At 42.2% G+C, this 20,399-nt stretch overlaps 1 protein-coding gene across 29 annotated transcripts in view; it reads right to left on the bottom strand.

Moving 5' to 3' along the window:
* Window positions 1–16,785: 16,785 nt before the first annotated feature.
* CLASP1 (cytoplasmic linker associated protein 1) overlaps window positions 16,786–20,399 on the bottom strand; it is a 249,181-nt gene continuing 245,567 nt past the window's right edge. For all 29 annotated transcript variants that reach the window (XM_042445044.1, XM_042445043.1, XM_042445053.1 and 26 more), the window contains one exon: window positions 16,786–19,323. In XM_042445044.1, coding sequence (XP_042300978.1) covers window positions 19,237–19,323 — 87 coding nt within the window. In that variant the 3' untranslated portion in view covers window positions 16,786–19,236. The remainder of the gene's footprint in view (window positions 19,324–20,399) is intronic.

The following is a 20,399-nucleotide window of genomic DNA, read 5'->3' as shown; positions in this document are numbered from 1 at the left end:
AAACCTTGCCTAAGAAAACCCTATGCCCTATGAGGAACAACTTAGGGAGCTGGGGATGTTTAGCCTGGAGAAAAGAAGAGGTGATATGATAGCCCTGTTTAAATATTTGAAGGGATGTCATATTGAGGAGGGAGCAAGCTTGTTTTCTGCTGCTCTAGAGAACAGGACCTGGAAAAATGGATGCAAGCTACAAGAAAAGAGATTCCACCTCAGCATTAGGAAGAACTTCTGACAGTAAGGGCTGTTCGACAGTGGAACAAACTCCCTCAGAGTGTAGTGGAGTCTCCTTCCTTAGAGGTCTTGGCCATCTGTTGGGGATGCTTTGATTTGGATTTCCTGCATGGCAGGGGGTTGGACTGGATGGCCCCTGTGGTCTCTTCCAACTCTACGATTCTATGATTCTATGAATTCATGGGGTTGCCATAGGTCAACAAGTGACTTAAAGGTAACTTAAAGGCACACATACACACACAGTTGTGAAGATACACATGCACTTTTTAGCAATTTTGGTTTTTGTGCTAATGTTATCGGCAGTGTAGAAGCAGTTGTAAACCATGGAATAGTGAAGGAGAGGAATGGAGGGAGGTGATATCAATGAACATCTAAAGCTCCACCCACCACTATAAAACCATTAAGTCCAGGTCCTAAAGTTACCCAGCAGGTTTCGGGTGCTGGGCTCTTGAACATTTTAACAGACAGGCATTAATATTGGTATAACTTTAAAGTACAGGAATCAGGAATGCAAATAATATTCATAAGGATTTGTTGGTGGTGTTGTTAACTGCCTTCCAGTCGACTTCAACTCCTTGCAAACCTGTGGATGAGAGATCTCCAAGACCCCCATCCTCAACCTCTCTGCTCAGGTCCTGCAGGGTCAGGCATATATCCTCTCTGACTGAGTCTGACCAACTGGCATGTGATCTTCCTCTCTTCTACTACCTTCCACCTTTCCTAACATCATTGCCTTTCCTAATGATTCAGTTTTTCCCATGATGTGGCCAAAGTCACCATGTGGAAAAACAGGTTTCCTGGCAATTGAGAAACTGCACTAGGAAGAGGAATTTTGTTCAGAATTTTGCTCACATTTCTCCTGGAGCTATCTTTCCATGATGGTGGGGTTGGGCACTCCCGTGAGGCAAGAGACTATACTAATAGGATCTCCCATGTCAGACAGACTTTTGCTGTGGAGCCAGCCTAATGTGTACCAAATAGCTACTGGGCTGTAACTGTAATGGAAGGTAACACCAGCAGAGAATCTCAGAGGGAATGGTAGTGGCACCATAGCTAATACTTGTTAGTACTGCATAGAAGGGGGTACAGTGAACCCCGGTTGAATGTCTTTTTTTGCAAAAACCCTATGATGAGACAAACTAAAATGAAACAAGAGATAGTGCCAGAAGATGACACTTCTGGATCAGAGGCACTCAATAAGCTACTGGGGCACAGCAGAGGACAACTATGAGTAGTTCTGTGCCTAATGACTGAATTGAACTCAAGATGAAAGGACATTTAGCTGTTTACATCCTCAGAAGTGAAAGAAAAAATTGAAACTGTATAGCACATATTATAGGAACATGGAATGTGAGAAGCAAGAATCAGGGGGTGCTAGACAGCGAAACAAGAAACCTAATGTATGAATATTGCAATATTTCAGGTGAACAAGCTAAAGTTGACAGGAATGGGACACTTTGAGTCAGATTACACAGTATTTTACTCAGGAAATGAAAATCTAAGAAGAATGGGGTGGCATTACTAGTGAGGAGAGATGTAGCAAAAGCAGTCATGAGGATTTAATGCATAGTTTCACTAAATGGAGGAACAAAATGGTTTACAACAGCAAGGAGGTTAGGCAAGACTGCATTTGATCACCCTATCTGCTTAACTTGTATGATGAACATAGGGACGTAGCTAGAATTTTAGGAAAGGGGGGGGGTCCAGACTAAGTGCCACCATTATAATGGGGTTTGAGTGCGGCGGCACAGCAGCACACACCATTCATTTTTCTAATAGAAGTGGGGGGGGGGTATGGACCCCAAGACACCCCCCCCCCCCGGCTACGTCCCTGATGAACATCTCATACACAAAGCAGGATTAGACTCAGAGAAAGCAGGCATGAAAACTGGAGGAGGGAACACCAACAATTTAAGATATGCAGATGACACCATACTTGGTTGTTGTGTGCCTTCAAGTCATTTCCAATTTATAGCAACCCTAAAGTGAACCTATCACTGGGGTTTTTTGACAAGACTTATTCAGAGGAGATTTTCCATTGTCTCCCCCTGAGACTGAGAGCATGTGACTTGCCCAAGGTCATCCAATGGGATTCCATGGCCAAGGTTTCAAACCTTGTTCTCCAGAGTCCAGTGTTCAAACCACTACACCACACTGGCTCCATACTACTAGCAGAAAATAGCAGAGACTTGGAATGATTACTGCAGAAAGTCAAAGAAGAAAGTGCAAGGCCAAGTTTACAGTTGAACCTTAAGAAAATAAAAATAATGACTACAGACTATTTACATAACTTTAAAGCAGATAATAAAGACATTGAAATAGTTTAAGATTTTCCATACACAGTCATTAATCAGAATGGAGACTGCAGGCAAGAAATCAGAAAAAAGACTAGGACTTGGAAGGGCAGCTATTAAGGAATTAGACAAGATCCTGAAGTGTAAAAATACATCATTCAATAGTAAAGTTAAGATTGCCTATCCCATAGTATTTCCAATATCTATGTATGGTTGTGAAAGCTGGATAGTGAAGGAAGTTGATAGAAAGAAAATCAATGCATTTGTAATGTGGCACTGCAGAAAAGTTCTACAGATACCATGGATTGCCAATTAACCAAATAAATGAGTCTTAGAGAAAATGAAGCCTGAACTCTCCCTAGAAGCCAAGATGACTAAACTGAGAGTGTCTTAGTTTGGACATATCCTGAGAAGACATAAACAAGACAATAATGCTTGGCAAAGTGGAAGGCAGTAGGAAAAGAGGAAGATCACATTGCAAATAGACAAATCAAAGAAGACATGGCCCTGAGTCTGCAAGACTTGGACAGGGCTGTTGATAAATAAATAAAATAAATAAAATCTTTATTTTTAGCCTGCCTTTCCTGGGATCAAGGCGGGTTACAACAGTGAGAAGCACAATACAATCAATAAACAATAAAATTAAAAATACAAGAATTACAAAATATAAGAACTATTAAATACAGGTAAGAATTATCCAACTAGCACAGATTTACAAAAACAATGAGGAGAGAGAAGGGGGTTACATTGGAATGTTAGGGGTAGGCCCGCTGAAACAGAAAAGTTTTAAGCCCCTTTTTAAACTGGTCCAGGGAGGTGGCCGAGCAGAGCTCGTCTGGAAGCGAGTTCCAGAGGTTGGGGGCCGAGGTAGAGAAGGCCCTCTGAGTGGTGGTAGAATATCTTACCTCTGGGACTCATAACAATTGCTTCCCAACAGATCTGAGTGTGCGGGGCGGAATGTATGGGGAGAGGCGGTCCTCCAAGTACCCTGGGCTCAAGCCATGTAGGGCTTTATAGGTAATAACCAACACCTTGTATTGTGCCCAGAAGCGAATAGGCAGCCAATGGAGATCTTTCAGAATAGGTGTTATGTGACTGGTCCTGGAGAAGCCAGTGACCAGTCTCGCTGCCATGTTTTGAATCAATTGAAGCTTCCAAGTATGGTACAAGGGTTGCCCCATGTAGAGCGCATTACAGAAATCCAAACGAGAGATTACCAGAGCATGTACCACCGTTTCAAGGTCCCCCCGGCCCAGGTAGGGTCGCAGCTGGCGTATCAGCCTAAGCTGATAACAAGTGCTCCTGACCGTCGCATCCACCTGAGATGTAAGATGGAGCGACGAGTCCAGAAGCACCCCTAGACTGCGAACTGAGTCCTTCACGGGGAGCGTGATCCCGTTCAGGAGAGGTGGACAAACAACCATTCCCGGGCCAGGCGAGCCTATCACGAGCACTTCCGTTTTCTCTGGATTCAAACTGAGTCTGTTTTCCCTCATCCAGCCCATTACCGACTCCAGACAGGCATCCAGAGGAGAGATGCCATCCCTGGTCACTGCAACAGCCAGAGGCACAGAGAAGACTATCTGGGTGTCATCAGCGTACTGATAACACCGTGCCCCGTGTCTCCGGATGATCTCTCCCAGCGGTTTCATGTAAATGTTAAATAGCATGGGGGACAGAATGGCTCCCTGAGGGACACCAGATGTAAGTGCCCTCCTATCGGAGCACACGTCCCGCAGCTGCACCATCTGGGACCGACCCGAGAGGTAGGAACGGAACCACTGGAGCGCAGTGCCCCCGATTCCCAGCTCTCTCAGGCGTCCCAGAAGGATACCATGGTCAATGGTATCGAAAGCTGCTGAGATGTCTAACAGGGACACGCTACCCCTGTCCATGCCCAGACGGAGACCATCGACCAAGGCGACCATGGCAGTCTCAACCCCGTAGCCCGCCCGGAAGCCGGTTTGAAATGGGTCCAGAAAATCAGTATCATCCAAGGTCGATTGAAGCTGGATGGAAACCACCCTCTCGATCACCTTCCCTAAAAATGGCAGTAGCGATACCGGCCGATAATTACTATGCATCAGAGGGTCAAGGGGGGGCTTCTTTAATAATGGTTTTACAATAGCCGTTTTCAAATTGGATGGAAATTGCCCATCCCTGAATGATGTATTTATTATTCAGTGCAACAAAGTGGTTACCACCGATCCCCCCTGAGCCACTAGCCATGAGGGACAGGGATCGAGAGAGCAGGTCATCCTCCTAACACTTCTAAGGATCTTGTCCACATCCTCGGTACTTACAGACTCAAAGTGATCCAATCTAATTGAGTCCACGGAAGCTCTGGAGACCTCTACACTGGTTTCTGACCCAACAATGGCGTTGAGATCAGCCCTTATCTGAGAGGTTTTATCCATGAATAAGTTATTAAATTGGTCACAGCAGGCCTTGGATGGTTCCAAAATAGGGTTCAGGGAGGAGGGAAGCTGCGTAAGTTCCCTCACTACCCTGAACAGCTCTGTTGGACGCGACTCCGCGGACGCGATACGCGCAGCATAGAACAAGTTCTTTGCTGCGTCTATCGCCACTCCGTAGTCCTTCAAGAGGGAAGCTAGGAGTGCCTTGTCGGTTAAGCGCTGGTGTCTCCACCATTTGCGCTCTAGTCGTCGCAGAGCCCGCTTCCTTGCCCGAAGATCTTCCGTATACCAGGACTTCTTTTTGGAAGCAGGCCTGAGAGGGCGCTTGGGAGCGATACTGTGTATAGCCCTGGAGAGATCAGTGTCCCAGATGTTTGTCAGGGCATCAACAGAATCGCTGTCACATCCAACCATATACCCCTCTAGGGCTTCCTGGAACCTTATGGGTTCCATCAGCCTTCGAGGGTGGACCTTTCTAATAGGTCCGCCACCCCCGGGGGAGAGTTGGGTAGATACCTTGATCTTCGCCTCTACCAGGAAATGGTCTGTCCATGACAAGGCGGAGATATTAATAACCTCCGCCCACGGACTTTCCATGTCCGTGCAGAAAACCATATCGAGCGTATTACCAGCAGAATGCGTTGGCCCTGTGACTAATTGAGACAGGCCCATGGCAGCCATGGTATCCATGAACTCACAAGCCGCACCTGTTGGACTTTGGCTGGTCACGAAGGGGACATTGAGGTCCCCCAGGACAAGAAGCCTGGGAGACTCCAATATCAGCTCCGAGACCAGCTATGTCAGCTCGGCCAGGGAGTCTGTTAGCGCATGGGGTGGCCGATAAACCAACAGAATCCCCAGACTGTCTCTGGCCTTCAGGGTCAGGTAGATACACTGATGACAGGTTGACCCGGAAGTCTTTAATTCATAGGGTTTCCATAAGTTTGAATTGACTTGACAGTAGTTAACAACAAAAAATTGAAATGTCTTGAAGAATTGTGGAGGAATTATTCTAGAGAGAGAGAAAAAAATACACCATTTTCTGCACACAAAAAAGTTGGTTTACTGGTGAGAAAACATCTTTTTCCCCATCAAACCTGTTTCTTTCTGTTTTCTACATAAGACATGTATTTGCACCCAAATAGTGTGTTTTTCTTTGCAGAATAATTTGTCCACAACACTTATGGACACTTGAATATGGGGAGAATACTGTGAATATTACATTTCTTCCACAGAAGGGGGAAATGATTTCTGTTAATTACCATAAATATTTGTTTTCACATATGATGAAATACTCTAGGATTGACATCCCTAACAGGAACTCATCGTAGAACACAATGGGCTTTAACAGAAAATCTTCTGCTGGTTGAAACACAACCTTTAGTTTTTAATGAGAAATGCAAACAATCTTCCAAGGATAATGTTATTGTTTAATCTACTAACATGAGGTAGGAACCCTATTAAAGTATAGAAAAGAAGTATAATCCTTTTACTGTACTTGACTTATTTCCCTCACTCTTTCACTCTGCTTTGTGCTAATCCACCACAAGCAACAATAAAACAGTGTCAAGAGTGTAGTCACATTGGTCTGTTGGAGCAAAAACAACAGGTAGTATGGTACTCTAAAAACAGTGTGTCTTTGTGTGTGTGTTGTGTGCCTTCAAGTCATTTCCAGCTTATGGTGACCCTAAGGTGAACTTATCCTGGGGTTTTCTTGGCAAGATTTGTTTAGAGGTGGTTTGCCATTGCCTTCAACTGTGGCTGAGAGTATGTGACTTGTCCAAGGTCAGCCAGTGGGCTTCATGGCCAAGCTGGGAATCAAACTCTGCAAGTCGTAGACCAACACTCAAACTACTAGGTCATGTGCTAGCATATTTTTATTAGGTGTAAACTTCAACTGTGGAATATGCCATGCCTCAGATGAAGTGAGTGTACTCCATGAAAGCACTGGCCATAGTACAATGCATTAATTTATGGGGTGTCGCAACAGAAAAATCGCAAAGCCTTGCTATCCTTTTTACCCCGTGCCTCCAGCAGAAGACATTACCTCTGCTCTGAGAAAGGTACTGGGGCAGCAGTCCTTCTCCACCATACCACTGCATGCTGTCCCATGCATTTTTATTGAGAAATTCATATTTTGTCATTCAGTGGAGGATTGATGTGTGCCTTCAAGTCATGTCTGGCTTACAACAACCCTAAGGTGAACCTATCATGGGATTTGCATGGCAAGATTTGTTCAGAGGGGCTTTGCCTTTGCCTTCCTCTGAGGCCAAATTGCCGAAGGTCACCCAAAGGGTTTCCATGGTCAAGCAGGGATTCAAACCCTGTTCTCCAGAGTCATAATTTAACACTCAAACCACTACTGCCCACTGGGTCTTCTCCACTCCCATGGAAATGTGCCGGGGTCTTAGCGATGCCTTCAGGGCAGGGCTTTTGGGAAGATGTCCCAGGCCACATTCAGGTGAAATAAATGGGAGAGCCCTCAAACTTTGACAGAAGTAAGACAGTTCAACACCTCAAAGGGGGGGGGGGGGAATTCTCTAATACCATTAAGACCAAAATCTAAATTTACATAAATGTAGTGGTGAGAGGCTTGCAGCCTTATCTATGAATAGTCCTCACCAATCTTGGACCTACGTCCGAGTAAACACATATAAGGTATGCTGGTTGCTTTGGCAGCAACCTGGCAGCCACCTCCAGATTTTCTAAGGACTTTTTAACAGTACTTTTTGTGGCTGCTTAATTGATCCAAATCCTTTTTCCCTTGAATTTTACTTGTTAAAACTGGATTTAAAAGGGAGTTCATTATCTCAGCCACTTGCAAGTCAACCCTTTCCTCGCTAATTATTCATTACTACTTTCTCTTTACTGTTCTTTTGCCTCCAGATATATTTGTAAACAGCCTGTTTCCCAACCCTTAATCCCTTTGACCATCCTTAAGTCATTCTGGTTTGGACTGCTTTTAATGTTTTCCGTTTGCAAGTCTTAATGGACTTTTTGCATACCCAGTGTTTAATTCCCCACTTTGCTAATAATATTAGTACTCATAATACCAAGATGCAGTGATGCTCCCATTATGAAGATGCTGCAGGGATATGCAACTCTTTGTCAGCCAAAGGTGACTGGACCAAAACAGGACAGGAGATGGAGAAGAGGATCCTGAAATCTAGTGACAATATTTTTCAGGGTTTAAGCATACAAAGAATGCACAAGAGAAAAATGTACATGTAACAAGGGTGTCAAACAGGTTCACCGCTTCCCTCCCTCTCTGTCGTGTATTTTTGTTATCTCCGTGATAGGGAAGAAATTAAGAGGAAATCTTTTCCATCACTTTATCTTCCTGCAGAAGAAATACACTCCATTACCTTTTGTGTAACATTAATTCTAGAGAGATGACAAATATTGCATAAAGGAATTGTTCTGCTAGAAATTAAAATACAAAACCATCTAGAGCCCCCACGTGTCTGTGTTTCTTACAGTTTTAAGAGTTGTATGAAAGGCAGGATCTCAGCAGGTATAGCTTTCTCCACTACATTGGTACTGTGATTGGTGCACTTGCTGATTTGCTTTGAATAATGTTTCCTTTTTTTCTTTTGCCCTTTAAAAAGAAAGCCAATATTGTGCCTAAATATTTGGACGCCTTGTCAAATAGTCTTTGCATTTCGTTTTTTTACTGATGACATGTTTATGATTTCATTGATCCAATGATGTGTGAAGCCTCCAGTACAACTAAGGCTGCTACAGTGCAGAATTAATGCAGTTTGACACCACTTTAACTATCATAGGTCCATTCTATGGAATTCTGGGATTTGTAGTTTGTTGTACCACTAGAGTTCTCTGACAGAGGCAGCTAAATGTTTCACAAAACTACAAATCCCAGAATTCTGTAGCATTGAGTCATGACAGTTAAAAGCAAGGGTAGGCAACCTTTTTGAGCTGGGGGCCGAGTTGCTGTCCCTCAGACAACTGGGGGGCCGAAGCCAATAAATAAATAAATAAATAATATAGGACAACATTTTCAAATGTAGGACACGTTTTTTAAAAATGGAGGACATGTGAAAAAAAATTGATGATTTTTAAAAAATGTTAATGTAAATGTAACATTTTTTTAAAACCATCAAATTTTTCCGTGTGTCCTCCATTTTTTTAAAATGTGCCCTACATTTGAAAATTTTGTCCTACATTTGTCCCGGTTTGGAGGTCCAGACTTATGGCAACCCTAGTTAAAGCAGACCTTTTAGCATTAAAAGCTGTCAGGATTTGAAGGGTTAAAACACAGCACACAGGGAAATGCTTGATGTGTGTGTGTGTGTGTTTGGCCATGAGCATTCAGCAGAGTGGCAAGGCTGATCAGCACAGCTGAAGCTCATTGGCTCAAGGACTCTTCAGTGTCCAAGTGCACGTAGCCATGGATGATGAAACATGTGTCTGGATTGCAGAGGAGACACATGGCATGGCTACACACCTGAACTCACTGGGTTTGGGAGACCACATGGTCTGGAGTCTATATAAACCCAGGGGTTGCAAGGATGGGTGTGGGTTTGAAGTAGGAGTTGGATTGGTATGTTGTGGAGTTTGAGAGATCTAGTTTTGTATTATAGCACTGTGAATAAAGAGCACTTTGGGGACTTTTGTTTCTCTGGTGGTTTATCAGAAGAAGCTACAGCATCAGATTGCTGTGTGTCCCTGGAGGTTCCTGCATTGCTGCAGTTCCTGGAAGACATCCAGTTGCTGTCATCCCAATTGGACTCTGGGAGCCATGCTTCGGTTTCTGGAAATTTGCCAGCTCTCCTCCAAGGGTCTGGCTTAACCCCAGGACTCGTTTGAGTTGCTGACAAGGGTTGTTGGACCCCAGCAGTTGCGCTGACAAAAGCACCAAAAATACACAGAAATGCACTTTGGAAAGTCACACTGTCTCACCTTCTTCCTCCTCCTCCTTCCTCCTCCTTCCTTCCTCCCTCCTCCTTCTCCTTCCTTCCTCCCTCCTCCTCCTGCTCCTTCCTTCCTTCCTTCCTTCCTCCCTCTTCCTCCTCCTTCCTTCCTTCCTCTCTCTTCTTCCTCCTCCTCTTCCCCCGCCTCCATCCTTCCCTCCTCGTGGCTGTCTGGTAACCACAGGTAGGGAAGAATGGGAAGGAGGAGGATGACCCCCGCCCTCCCTCCCTTCCCTGCCTGCGGCTTGGGCCTTCACAGAGGCCAGGGAGGAGGGAGGAGAGCGCCCGTGATCGCCGCGGTCGCGGGCAGCCCTCGTGCCCTTTCCCGGCCTCTGTGGAGGCTTGGGCCTTCACAGAGGCTGGGAAGGAGGAAGGAGGCTGCCTTTCGCCTGCGGCAATCGGCAATGGGCTGGGGCCAGTCCCTAGGCCTCGGCGGGCCGCATGCGGCCCGTGGGCTGTAGATTGCCAACCCCTGGTTAAAAGTGTGTCAAACTGCATTAATTCTTCAGTGAAGATGCAGTCTAAGATGAAGACATCCACTCATGTGCCTAATCTGTTTTGCACCATTGACATTCAGCCCAGAAGCTGTGCCATTTACAATCCAATCTTAAGCACATGTAATTATAGTGTTTATTTTTCGAAGTTATTTTCATATGGAAGTATACAGGCTAGGTTGTATAAACGTGGGCTGGTCCTCCTGGAATATAAATGTCAGATTTCAGCATTAAGAACTTTTTGATACAGGTTTTACCTTTGACTACCCATCCTCCAGACAACTAGGGTTGATGTTGCAGATTCCATAAATGTAAGAAAAAAGATGGGGCAGTTTGGTTGGAATCAGGGCTGGAAAGAATATTCACCAGTTTTCTTGCTGTCTATGAGAAGGGTTTCTTATCACAAGAGATTTGGGCATTTGCCAATTTTTCACATTTTGGGATGTTTTTGGTAACAAAAACATATAATTTGTTCAAACTATTTCATGTAAAATATTAATTTTGTCTAAAATACAAGGGCTGGAATCCTGTTAGTGACAAAAACATAGGGAATTTGGCTTGACATGTGAACATCATTTTAAAAAATGTTGTGCAAGAAGCTTGCTAATCTTGGAGGCAATGAAATGGAAGAGGGACACTATCTGATCTATGCAGATGATGCTTCAGTAATTTCAAGAATACCTATTGGTCTAAAAAGAGCACTAAGAACACTAACACAATATTGCAGAGATCAGCTAGAACTTAACTACAAAAAACTAAAATCATGGCATTTGCTAAAAGACATTAGGAACTGAAACTGGAAAGGTGGTCACAAGATCGAACAGGTCTCATGCTTCAAATATCAGGGGGTAATCTTTCATGCTACTGGTAGTAGGAAAGTGCATGGATACTATGTTTCTGGTAATGCACAGAGGATGATCAGCCATCATCAATTTTTTTTAATGACAAGAGGATGCCATTATATACCAGTGGCACTTGAACTTTTTGAAGCCAGATCATTTTCACAACTGCTTTAGGGATCCCAACTGGGACCCCTCTGCACCATTAGAACTTGGACAATCCAAAATTTTTAGATCAGCATTCCAAGCTTCAAAATGTATTTCTAATGCAGCTCTGAGACTGGAGTTAGGCTTTATGAAAATGGAGGCCAGAATGTGGGTGACCATGCTCAGCTACTGGCTGAGAGTATCCTTTTTTCTCCACTAGCCTTGCTCCACTTACCCTGACTGATGAATTCCAATCTACATGGAAATAGATGGTGATGACTAAAATTTCTTCACTGGGTTTCTCTCCAGATCTTTTGCTCAGAATGGTATATGAAAAGGCTAAAGCAACCATCAAACAATGGGTGATAGATACAGAGTGACAGCTAGACCTAGCTAGCACCCCAACTTTTATTGTTATTGACCCCTTCAGATACTTGACATCACCTATGGCATACTTGGCAAAACCCGAAATACCTAACCAATGGAGAGCCTTTACTTTGGCACAATGCCACGCCCTTCCCTCAGCTGCCCTTCAAGGCCGATATAAGAAGATCCCCTTCTCAGACTATGCCCCTGTGACTCTGGCCAAATAGAGACAACAGTGCATGTATTACTCCAGTGCACATACTACAGTGACATCTGCCTCGGCCTTATTTCACCTCTATTGTATTAACATCAGGGACACAACCATCAATTTTACACTTCTTTGTTGCATTCAGACACCAACCCTGATATAACATATAATGTTGCCAGATTCTTTGCAGCTGCAGTTAAAATCCGTCAGGGAATGACCTCTGCAGTAGGCTATTACCAATCTTACCCTGCCACACTGGATTTAAAAAGGATATTTTAAATACCGTTTTAACCCATGTTTTTGCCTTGTTTTTAACCTTGTTTTTACCTTTTTTAAAATTCTGCATCCCTTATTAACAGTGCTGGTCTATGACCATAATAAAGATGGACTGAACTGGGGAGGGAGGAGGCTGCAGTCAGACAGCAACCATCCTGACTAGCAGGCTGCAGTTTTGCAGCAAGCTGCTGGAAGATGAACAAGGAGCTCTCCCCATCCCCAGAAAGCTGCCAAAGTTGCTTGACTGCATCTCTGGCCCCATAGCCAGTAAATGGTCATGGCAGCAGACCCTAGGGTTGGCAATTGCCTCAACAGGGTACAGAATGATACTGAGCATGCCAGATCTCATTCAAGATTTAATTTTATTATATTTTTGGCAGAAAAATACTGTATTTATATAAAATGAGAGATTGGTACCTACCATGGATGGTTTGGACAAGCAATCCACAAAACAGGGTTGTGTGTGTTATTCCCTACATTCCAGTGAATACTTTTTAAAATTTCCAACAACGTTCACTGACATGTGGGGAATAACACACATATATACCAACTTTGTGGATTGCTTATCCATGCCATCCACAGAATGCAGATTTTGCATAGGTGAAATTTTGCCCTAAAGTGGCCAATGTTTTGATGTGAAGAATCATTAAAAAATCCAAAGAAACTCTCATCGTCTCACCCATTATGGAAAAAACTTGAAATTAAATAAGAGAATTAAATAAGCAAAGATGCCATGAGATCCCAAAGGTCTGCATTTCATGAAGATTTCTTGCCACTGTAGGAAGAGGAGTTCTTTGCATACACAGCAGCCAGCCTTTGTACCCCTGAGGTCTGTGGATGGAGAACTAATCCTGATCAAAGCTCAATGCATTTTCTTCTGGACTATAACAGATTGTCAAGATGCTGTTCTTTAGCTCAGCTGCTGCATTAGCAAGTGTGTGTGTGTCTGTCATATTGATTGAAGGAAACCTCTCTTGCATACTTTTACCCGCAACTTTTCTGGAGCCTTAGGGGAGCAACTTTCTTTTGCTTATACTGTAGAACTCTCTGGCTTTTATCCATTTGGATGCCAGCCAAAGATTTGTACAACCTTCTTTTTCTGTAGTAAGTGTGTTGCCTGTCAGATCCTTCAATGTGTCTACCCTGCGATATATGACACAAGAAGTTCAGCTTGCCCAACAAATGAAATGTGTTAGGACTACACAGTCTGTATAGCCATATCAGCTCCTTTGTTAATTGGACCAGTGGAACTTTCTGCAACATTTTCCATGTTGCAAACTTGTATTATTAAGACAAAATATACAGTATTTCCATGAGCAGACACTGGGATGATATATATGTGATTATGGCCTAAATCCAATTGTTAGTCACAACTTGAATAGAACTGTCTTTGCTGGTCAATGACCGAATAAACTTTATTACAGAATAGAACTGTCAGATGAATGGGAAACTGATGCAAGTTGCATTGATTCAATGGTTCTCCTTCAGTTAAGACTAAACAATTTGATTTATGCTTGTATTTCTTAATGCAGATTCTGAAGATATAAAGCTGCTTGAAAGGATCACATCTACTCATATACTATCTCTTGAATCTCCGTGCTCACATATTGCAACACTTCAGAGCTTTGTCTTTACAGGAAGCCCCTGCATATTCAACAGGTTAGGGACCACAGCTCTGTCAAAAAGTGGAAATTGTCAAAATGCATATGCTCTGGTCTCTAACCTGTCAAATAAGCAGAGGATGCTTGTGTCTCTCTTTATAGCATAGCATCATATACTTACCCCAGGTACCAGTTAGGCAAGATATAAATGTTATGAGATCATCAGCATCTGAAATTCTGCTTGAAATGGCCTGTAATACTGAGATTTGATAGGGAACTACATTCATGAGCAGATCCTAGTCTAGTGGCTCCCAAATTGTGTCCTGCCTGGCATTGACTTTATTGATCTTTTGACACCAACATTTTCATTCTCTCAGGCATTTAATTTTTCCTTTAAATATTTTAAATAAACATGGCACTTACTTTAAATACTGCTTTTTTATACATGTTAAAATAGGTTTTTAAAAATCATCTTTCCATCGTATATTGACATTCTGATTTTGTAATATTTTCCACATGCAGTTTTTAATGATATTTTCATTTTATTTGGTTGTTTCTAACTCATGTTACTGGCTTAATTGTGGTTGATCTGATTAGGTATATTACCTAATCAAGTATTACTACAGAAGGAATCTTCTTCTTTGGAGATTTTTAAATGGATGGCCATCTGTCAGGGGTGCTTTGATTGTGAGTTCCTGCATGGCAGGGGGCTGGACTGGATGGCTCTTGTGGTCTCCAACTCTATGATTCTATGAGCTTTGGAACCATTCCAAAACTAAAACATTAAAGAGTAAATTTAATAAATATAAAAAGACCATGCAAAAGAACCAACTAATAAGACATTGCATTCAAGTATGTTTACCTTTTGTTTGGAAGGCTCCATGAAGCTACAAGACCATAGTCAATATAGATATTTGCACCAAAGCCAGAGAAGTTACTAGTTTACTAAATTGGACAGATTTCACCTTGTCTACAAATAAATGCTCAGCTTCAATATCCAAATGAAAAACTAATGATGCTATTGTACTTACCTGTTCCATCTTTAGAAGGTAAAAAAAACCCAAAACCACTATGCGCTGAGAGCTATCTATATATGTTATACACATTCTGTCTGTATGTGTTTGTGTGTGTTCCTCCTCTCCGTCTCTTGCAATATGTTTTATTTCTGTTCAAACTCGTTCTGCAAGCTTTTGCAGGAGCTGACCATTGTGTCTCTGCACTGGAATGATTGGCCATCTGTTTCATAGTCTTATGTTAAGCAACACATTAGATAGCAAGAGAAACCAGATAGGATTTATATGATAGGATCCACAGTGTTACAGGCTATCGTTATTTTTAAAGTCTGCTTTACAATATGTAATATGCCTTACTAGGAAGCTATACTAGCACTGACAGCTCTTTACATGTTTTGTTGAAATTACCCTTTACAAACACAGGAATGTGACAAGATTATTATCCCCTTACATTTTCAGAATTAGCCAGCATTTTCCCTGGACAGTCTAGAATATCACTTGGCTGTATGGGACATAAAGGAGATTGTAAAGTCTATCTTAAGCACGTGCATTCAAAATTTGCATTTCTATCATGCTTTGCCTAACATGCAATTTGCAATGCCGGAAACTTCTGAGCTTTCTACAATGCTCCAGGGCTGAAAACCAATCTGACCCAGTACAGGCAGATCACATCAAGACACTTTTGGCACAGTGCCTGTACACATTTCTACAAACCAGAATGAGAAGCACCCTGGGCAATATTTTTTTAAAATAGAAAAAGTAGACCTGCTACATCCCATCTCTAAATAAAACTGGTAGCATGTATCTGAACAAGCTTTCCTTGGGCCAAGTTAGTATATGATGCAGCAACCAGATCACTAACAGAGACTGAACATTGGGACTTCATGCTGTCATTATTAAGAGTGTTTCATTACTTGTTTTATTTCCAAACATTTCCAGTGTGTGTACGTAATGATGAAGCATTTTAACAGCTACCTTAAACAACTGCCTACTTCCATATCAGCTTGCCTGTGTATTGAGATAATCTGCTGATTTGTTCTAGGGACAGCTTCACCACCAGAAGTGTTATACATGGCAACAAGAGAGGGTGTTTTCAGTTGTATTGCCTTGCTTGATATACAGTGCTGGTTAGGGCTATGCTTTAACATATCCCAGGATTCCCAGTTGTTGACGCAGCTACTCTTTGGAATTCAAAGCATCCTGAAATCTCCACTTTGCACCACTAAAGGGATCTTTAGTTGCCTTTTTTCAAGGACAAAATCTGAAAGCAAGTCCCATTAATGTATAAATAAAAGTATTTGCAAGATATTATTGAAGAGAAAGAGGGAAGGCACAGTCTGGACATTTTGTGTCAACATTAATGCAAAGACAAAGGAAAGCAACTTGAGCTTTATTTTAAGTACATGCTGAAGCTCAAAGAGCTCTTCTGGATAAAATGTGCCAATAAATTTAAGTAATTTAAGACAATGATTGTCTTGTATTAATTTTGATCTTGGTCAAAAACATGAACAGCAGATTATCCCTCAAGTAGGAGGCCCCTTGAAATGTAATAAGGAGCCCTATATACACAATCAAAGTATACAGAAGGCAGCAGGTCAAGGATAGGTAAGCAGTATGACCTTGTCAAAATATTTGGATATTATTGGCTACATGCCAATCATGTGATCTCAAAATCCCATTTTCCCACTGTGTAGATAGGTCTTCCAATGCATGTTTGGCCATAGTGAGAGGCTATGTTGGAGCCATTATGATTACCCTGATCCCCATGAACACACTTTGAGTGTTTACACAGGTTTAAGCTGCTACTTTATGGATATAAAACTGGATGGTGCCACAAGTTTGCCTGGGGTTTCAGCAATCATACTTCAGTGGAGACACTTCATCCACAATGATCATAGAGATTGTTCATTATGACCATGTTGCCGTGCAAAGAAGCTCCCATAAGGACTTAAACGTAACTTTCATTTATTCTAGGGCAAACGCAAAAGGTTTTATTTAATTTTTTTAGCAAATTCTATCATGTAAATGTTAACATAAAAACATCTGTACATTTGCCATGATACACTCAAAAGTGAAACAAATAAGATATAAATACAGATATGGATGTAACATGACAAAAGCGCAAAAAAATCAAAATAAAATAACCAACCCAAAAATAAAAATTAAATACATGCGCATGAACACTGTGCCAACAAACTTGTTTCTGATGGCTGACTGTTTTGAAAGGCTTGATAAGCCTGTCCTTCCCATTTAAAACATTATTATTACAGTTAGCAAAGTCCTGCTGCATTCTACAAACATTTCTCTGTTGTCCTTTAATATGAACTATTACACTTGATAAATCAAGGGGCTGGGAGGGGTGGTAGAAAGAAGATTTATATGACAATGTTGCAAGTTACATTACTTATACAGGTTATTGAGATGCTAGTAGGAAGCAATAGAAAAGTCTTGTGTTGTATTATAATCCAGGCACGCACACATAGTGTACCTTTAAAAAGACAGCCACATTCCTCAGTTAATTCAGCACTACATCAGAGACCTACAGGACTCCAGATGGTGAAAGGGGTTGCATTGGTATGTTTGCGTATGTCCTGGGAATGCTGGTGTCCCATTAAGAGCATGGATGTCACCATCTAAGGCAACCTGACAGCAGGCAGGGTTGTTCTGTGCGGATTCTCAGATATAGAGGCTAGGGAGGGAAGGGGACAGGAAAAGATAAAGGAGGAGTAGGAGTAGAATACAAAGAAAAGAAATATTTTGTTTTCATTTTCATGAAAAGTTAAAGCCCTGCATAAGGAGGCAGCGGGGATGGGTGGGAAGCCAGCTGCAGACTTTTGGACAGTGCTGATGGAGATCTACCCAATCTGGCAGTGAAGAACCAACAATATGCAGGTTTATCTCCACCAGCATGTATGCGATTAGTAGCCAAAGGGTCCTTGTTCCCAGAGTACTTACACATGCCTACCCACACCCTCCCCAGATTGTACAGCTTCAAAGAAAGCAACTGGTGCAGCTTGAGCTAGCCCTTTGAGTACTACCTAACAAACAGGGTCCTGTCTAAAATGCTGAGAGAGAAGGGAAATCATTTGCTATGTACATTAGACACAAAAGAAGATCATAAATAAGCCAGATTGCATGGTGGTTGGGAGGGGGCAACATACTCTTGGGAGTACTCAAAGGATGGGGAACTTTTGACAGGGGAGGGAGTCTTAACAGAACAAGTGTCACACTGAGGAACATCTGTTGACAAACAAAAGCAGTATTTTATTAAGAAAGGAAGGCCTGATTATATGAGTTGCAGTTCTCAGGAAGCCAATCAAGCTTTGGAAAATACATGTTTCTTTTGGAGGGTTGAAGCAGCAGTATGAGCAAATTTCACATATATTTCTTAGGAGAAGGTTACCAGTTCCTCTGATAATGTCAGTGTTGATGCTTGACCAGTTTAGTGACAATACAGTGCATTCACTCTCAGTGCATACTAACAGATTTCATCATGCTAGATAAAGTTAGTTATAGAAGGAATTGACAATTCCCAGTGAAGACTGTAACAGAAGAGTTCCATTAAAAAAATCAAAATAAAAGGCATCGTGAGACTAAGCTGCGCCACATGGGCAGAACCATCTCTAAAGCAAGAATGGAGAATATATTATAGTATTTTGCACAGCCTTTGGGGGAAGCAATTTTCAAAAATATTTTAAAAAATGCTGAAATACAATGAGGAAAAATAATTGAATGAGCTATACAGAAGCAGTTCTTAAATTAGCTACTCTCAACTAATTATGTATTGCCCTATATAAACAGTGCCATTTCAAATCTGATGAGGGTTTCTGGGGAAATTTCCATAACCTGTGTTACTCAGATGATGGTATTATTAAATTTAAAAAAAAGAAAATACCAGCATCGGCACCTCCTAGTTGAGGAGCCAGATTTTATAACCTGTACATGTTTTCTCTTTAAAAAAAAGCCAGACTATTTCACATTTTAAACTCAGCTGTAAATGTTTGAGAAACTGCAGAAAGTGAAGGAAATAGTCAAAAGTTTGACTAAGACAGTTGTAGGCTAATATAAACCCATTCTCTGTCAACAGTGTAGAAATTCCTTTGATGTAAAACATGGATGTACATAGCTTTGGAACTTTTTCAAGTTTAGAAATGACTACACTACAGGTGAGTGCAATGTCTTTTACCTACAGCATTCTACTGCTCTTTTTTTAAAATGAAGACTGCAACCCAGGCCTTGCTTCCTTTACATTCAATACCAAGTAGATCCTACCATAAAAAGCTTTAAAAGGACTAAAATACTGATTGCAATAAATTTCTGCATGGCCTCCGTCAGCGATGGAGTGTGCTGATGAGGGGAGGGTCTCTGAGAGGCACAGCTGATTGCTTCTATGTCTACAGGCATGTCCCAAGGTTTCCATTAACTGTGTGTGGAAACGTCTGAAGATGAGCTGCTGTTGCTGTTGGTGGTCTGGGCCCTCTTTATGTACAAATTCAGGAGTTTCATCTGAAAGGTGGGGGAGAAAAAAAAGTAATACTCATTCTCTCTCAAAAAATTTTCCCCATTTCAGAGTACATCACTGCGGGGAACCTGTGCACACGTAATCTGACTATGATCAGTGACCCCCTGCTGTGGATTCATTGCTACTATAGTTCAAGTAAGCAGTCAGTTTTTAAACGTATTACACAGATTACTCTCATGCCATAGCTAATGAAGACTTACTCTTTTATTTACTCAACAATTTAAAACCAAGAACATTAAGAAGAGGATGCCGCCGCCGCCCTTTTTCCATCTGGGCAGGAGCGGCCCAGGGAACTCTGCCCACCGCCGTTGCGGCGTTTCTCCAGGGGGGCGGGGCCGGTGGAAGCGGCCCCTACAAAAGCCGGCCCGCCGGCTCTCCCCCGAAGAGGACGCCGCCGCCGCCCTTTCCACCTGGGCAGGAGCGGCCCAGGGAACTCTGCCCGCCGCCGTTGCGGCGTTTCTCCAGGGGGGCGGGGCCGGTGGGAGCGGCCCCTACAAAAGCCGGCCCGCCGGCTCTCCCCCGAAGAGGACGCCGCCGCCGCCCTTTTTCCATCTGGGCAGGAGCGGCTCAAGGGACTCTGCCGCCGTCTATACCACCAGGGTGGAGTGCCAAGGATTGTTGCCTGGTCCCGCTGTTGGGGACTTTTTAGAAGGAGGGAGGTAGAGAGGGGCTTAGTTACTTTTTTCTTGTTAGGGGTTGGTCGGGACATGTCTTGTTTTTTCTTGCTGCTGTATACTATTTAATGTAATTTTAGATTGTTTTATTACTTGATTGTTGTATTGTAGTACATGCTTTTTATGCTGTTTGTAATTTGTATTGTATTGTGCTTTACTTTGTTGTAAACCGCCGTGATCATAGGAACGGCGGTATATAAATAAAATTTCATTTCATTTCATTTCATTCCCATTTATGCCATTATTATGTTTAATAATAATAATAATAATAATAATAATAATAATAATATGTTTTATTTATAAACCGCTATTCCAAATAGATCATAGCGGTGTACAAGAAAATTATATAACAGTACAAGAAAAATCTACAATTAAGATACACTGTA

This window comes from Sceloporus undulatus, chromosome 1 (genome assembly GCF_019175285.1).
Source record: "Sceloporus undulatus isolate JIND9_A2432 ecotype Alabama chromosome 1, SceUnd_v1.1, whole genome shotgun sequence".
NCBI classification, from domain to species: Eukaryota; Metazoa; Chordata; class Lepidosauria; order Squamata; family Phrynosomatidae; genus Sceloporus; species Sceloporus undulatus.
Note: the sequence above shows the minus strand (reverse complement) of the source record. Positions and strands in the feature narration are given on the sequence as shown.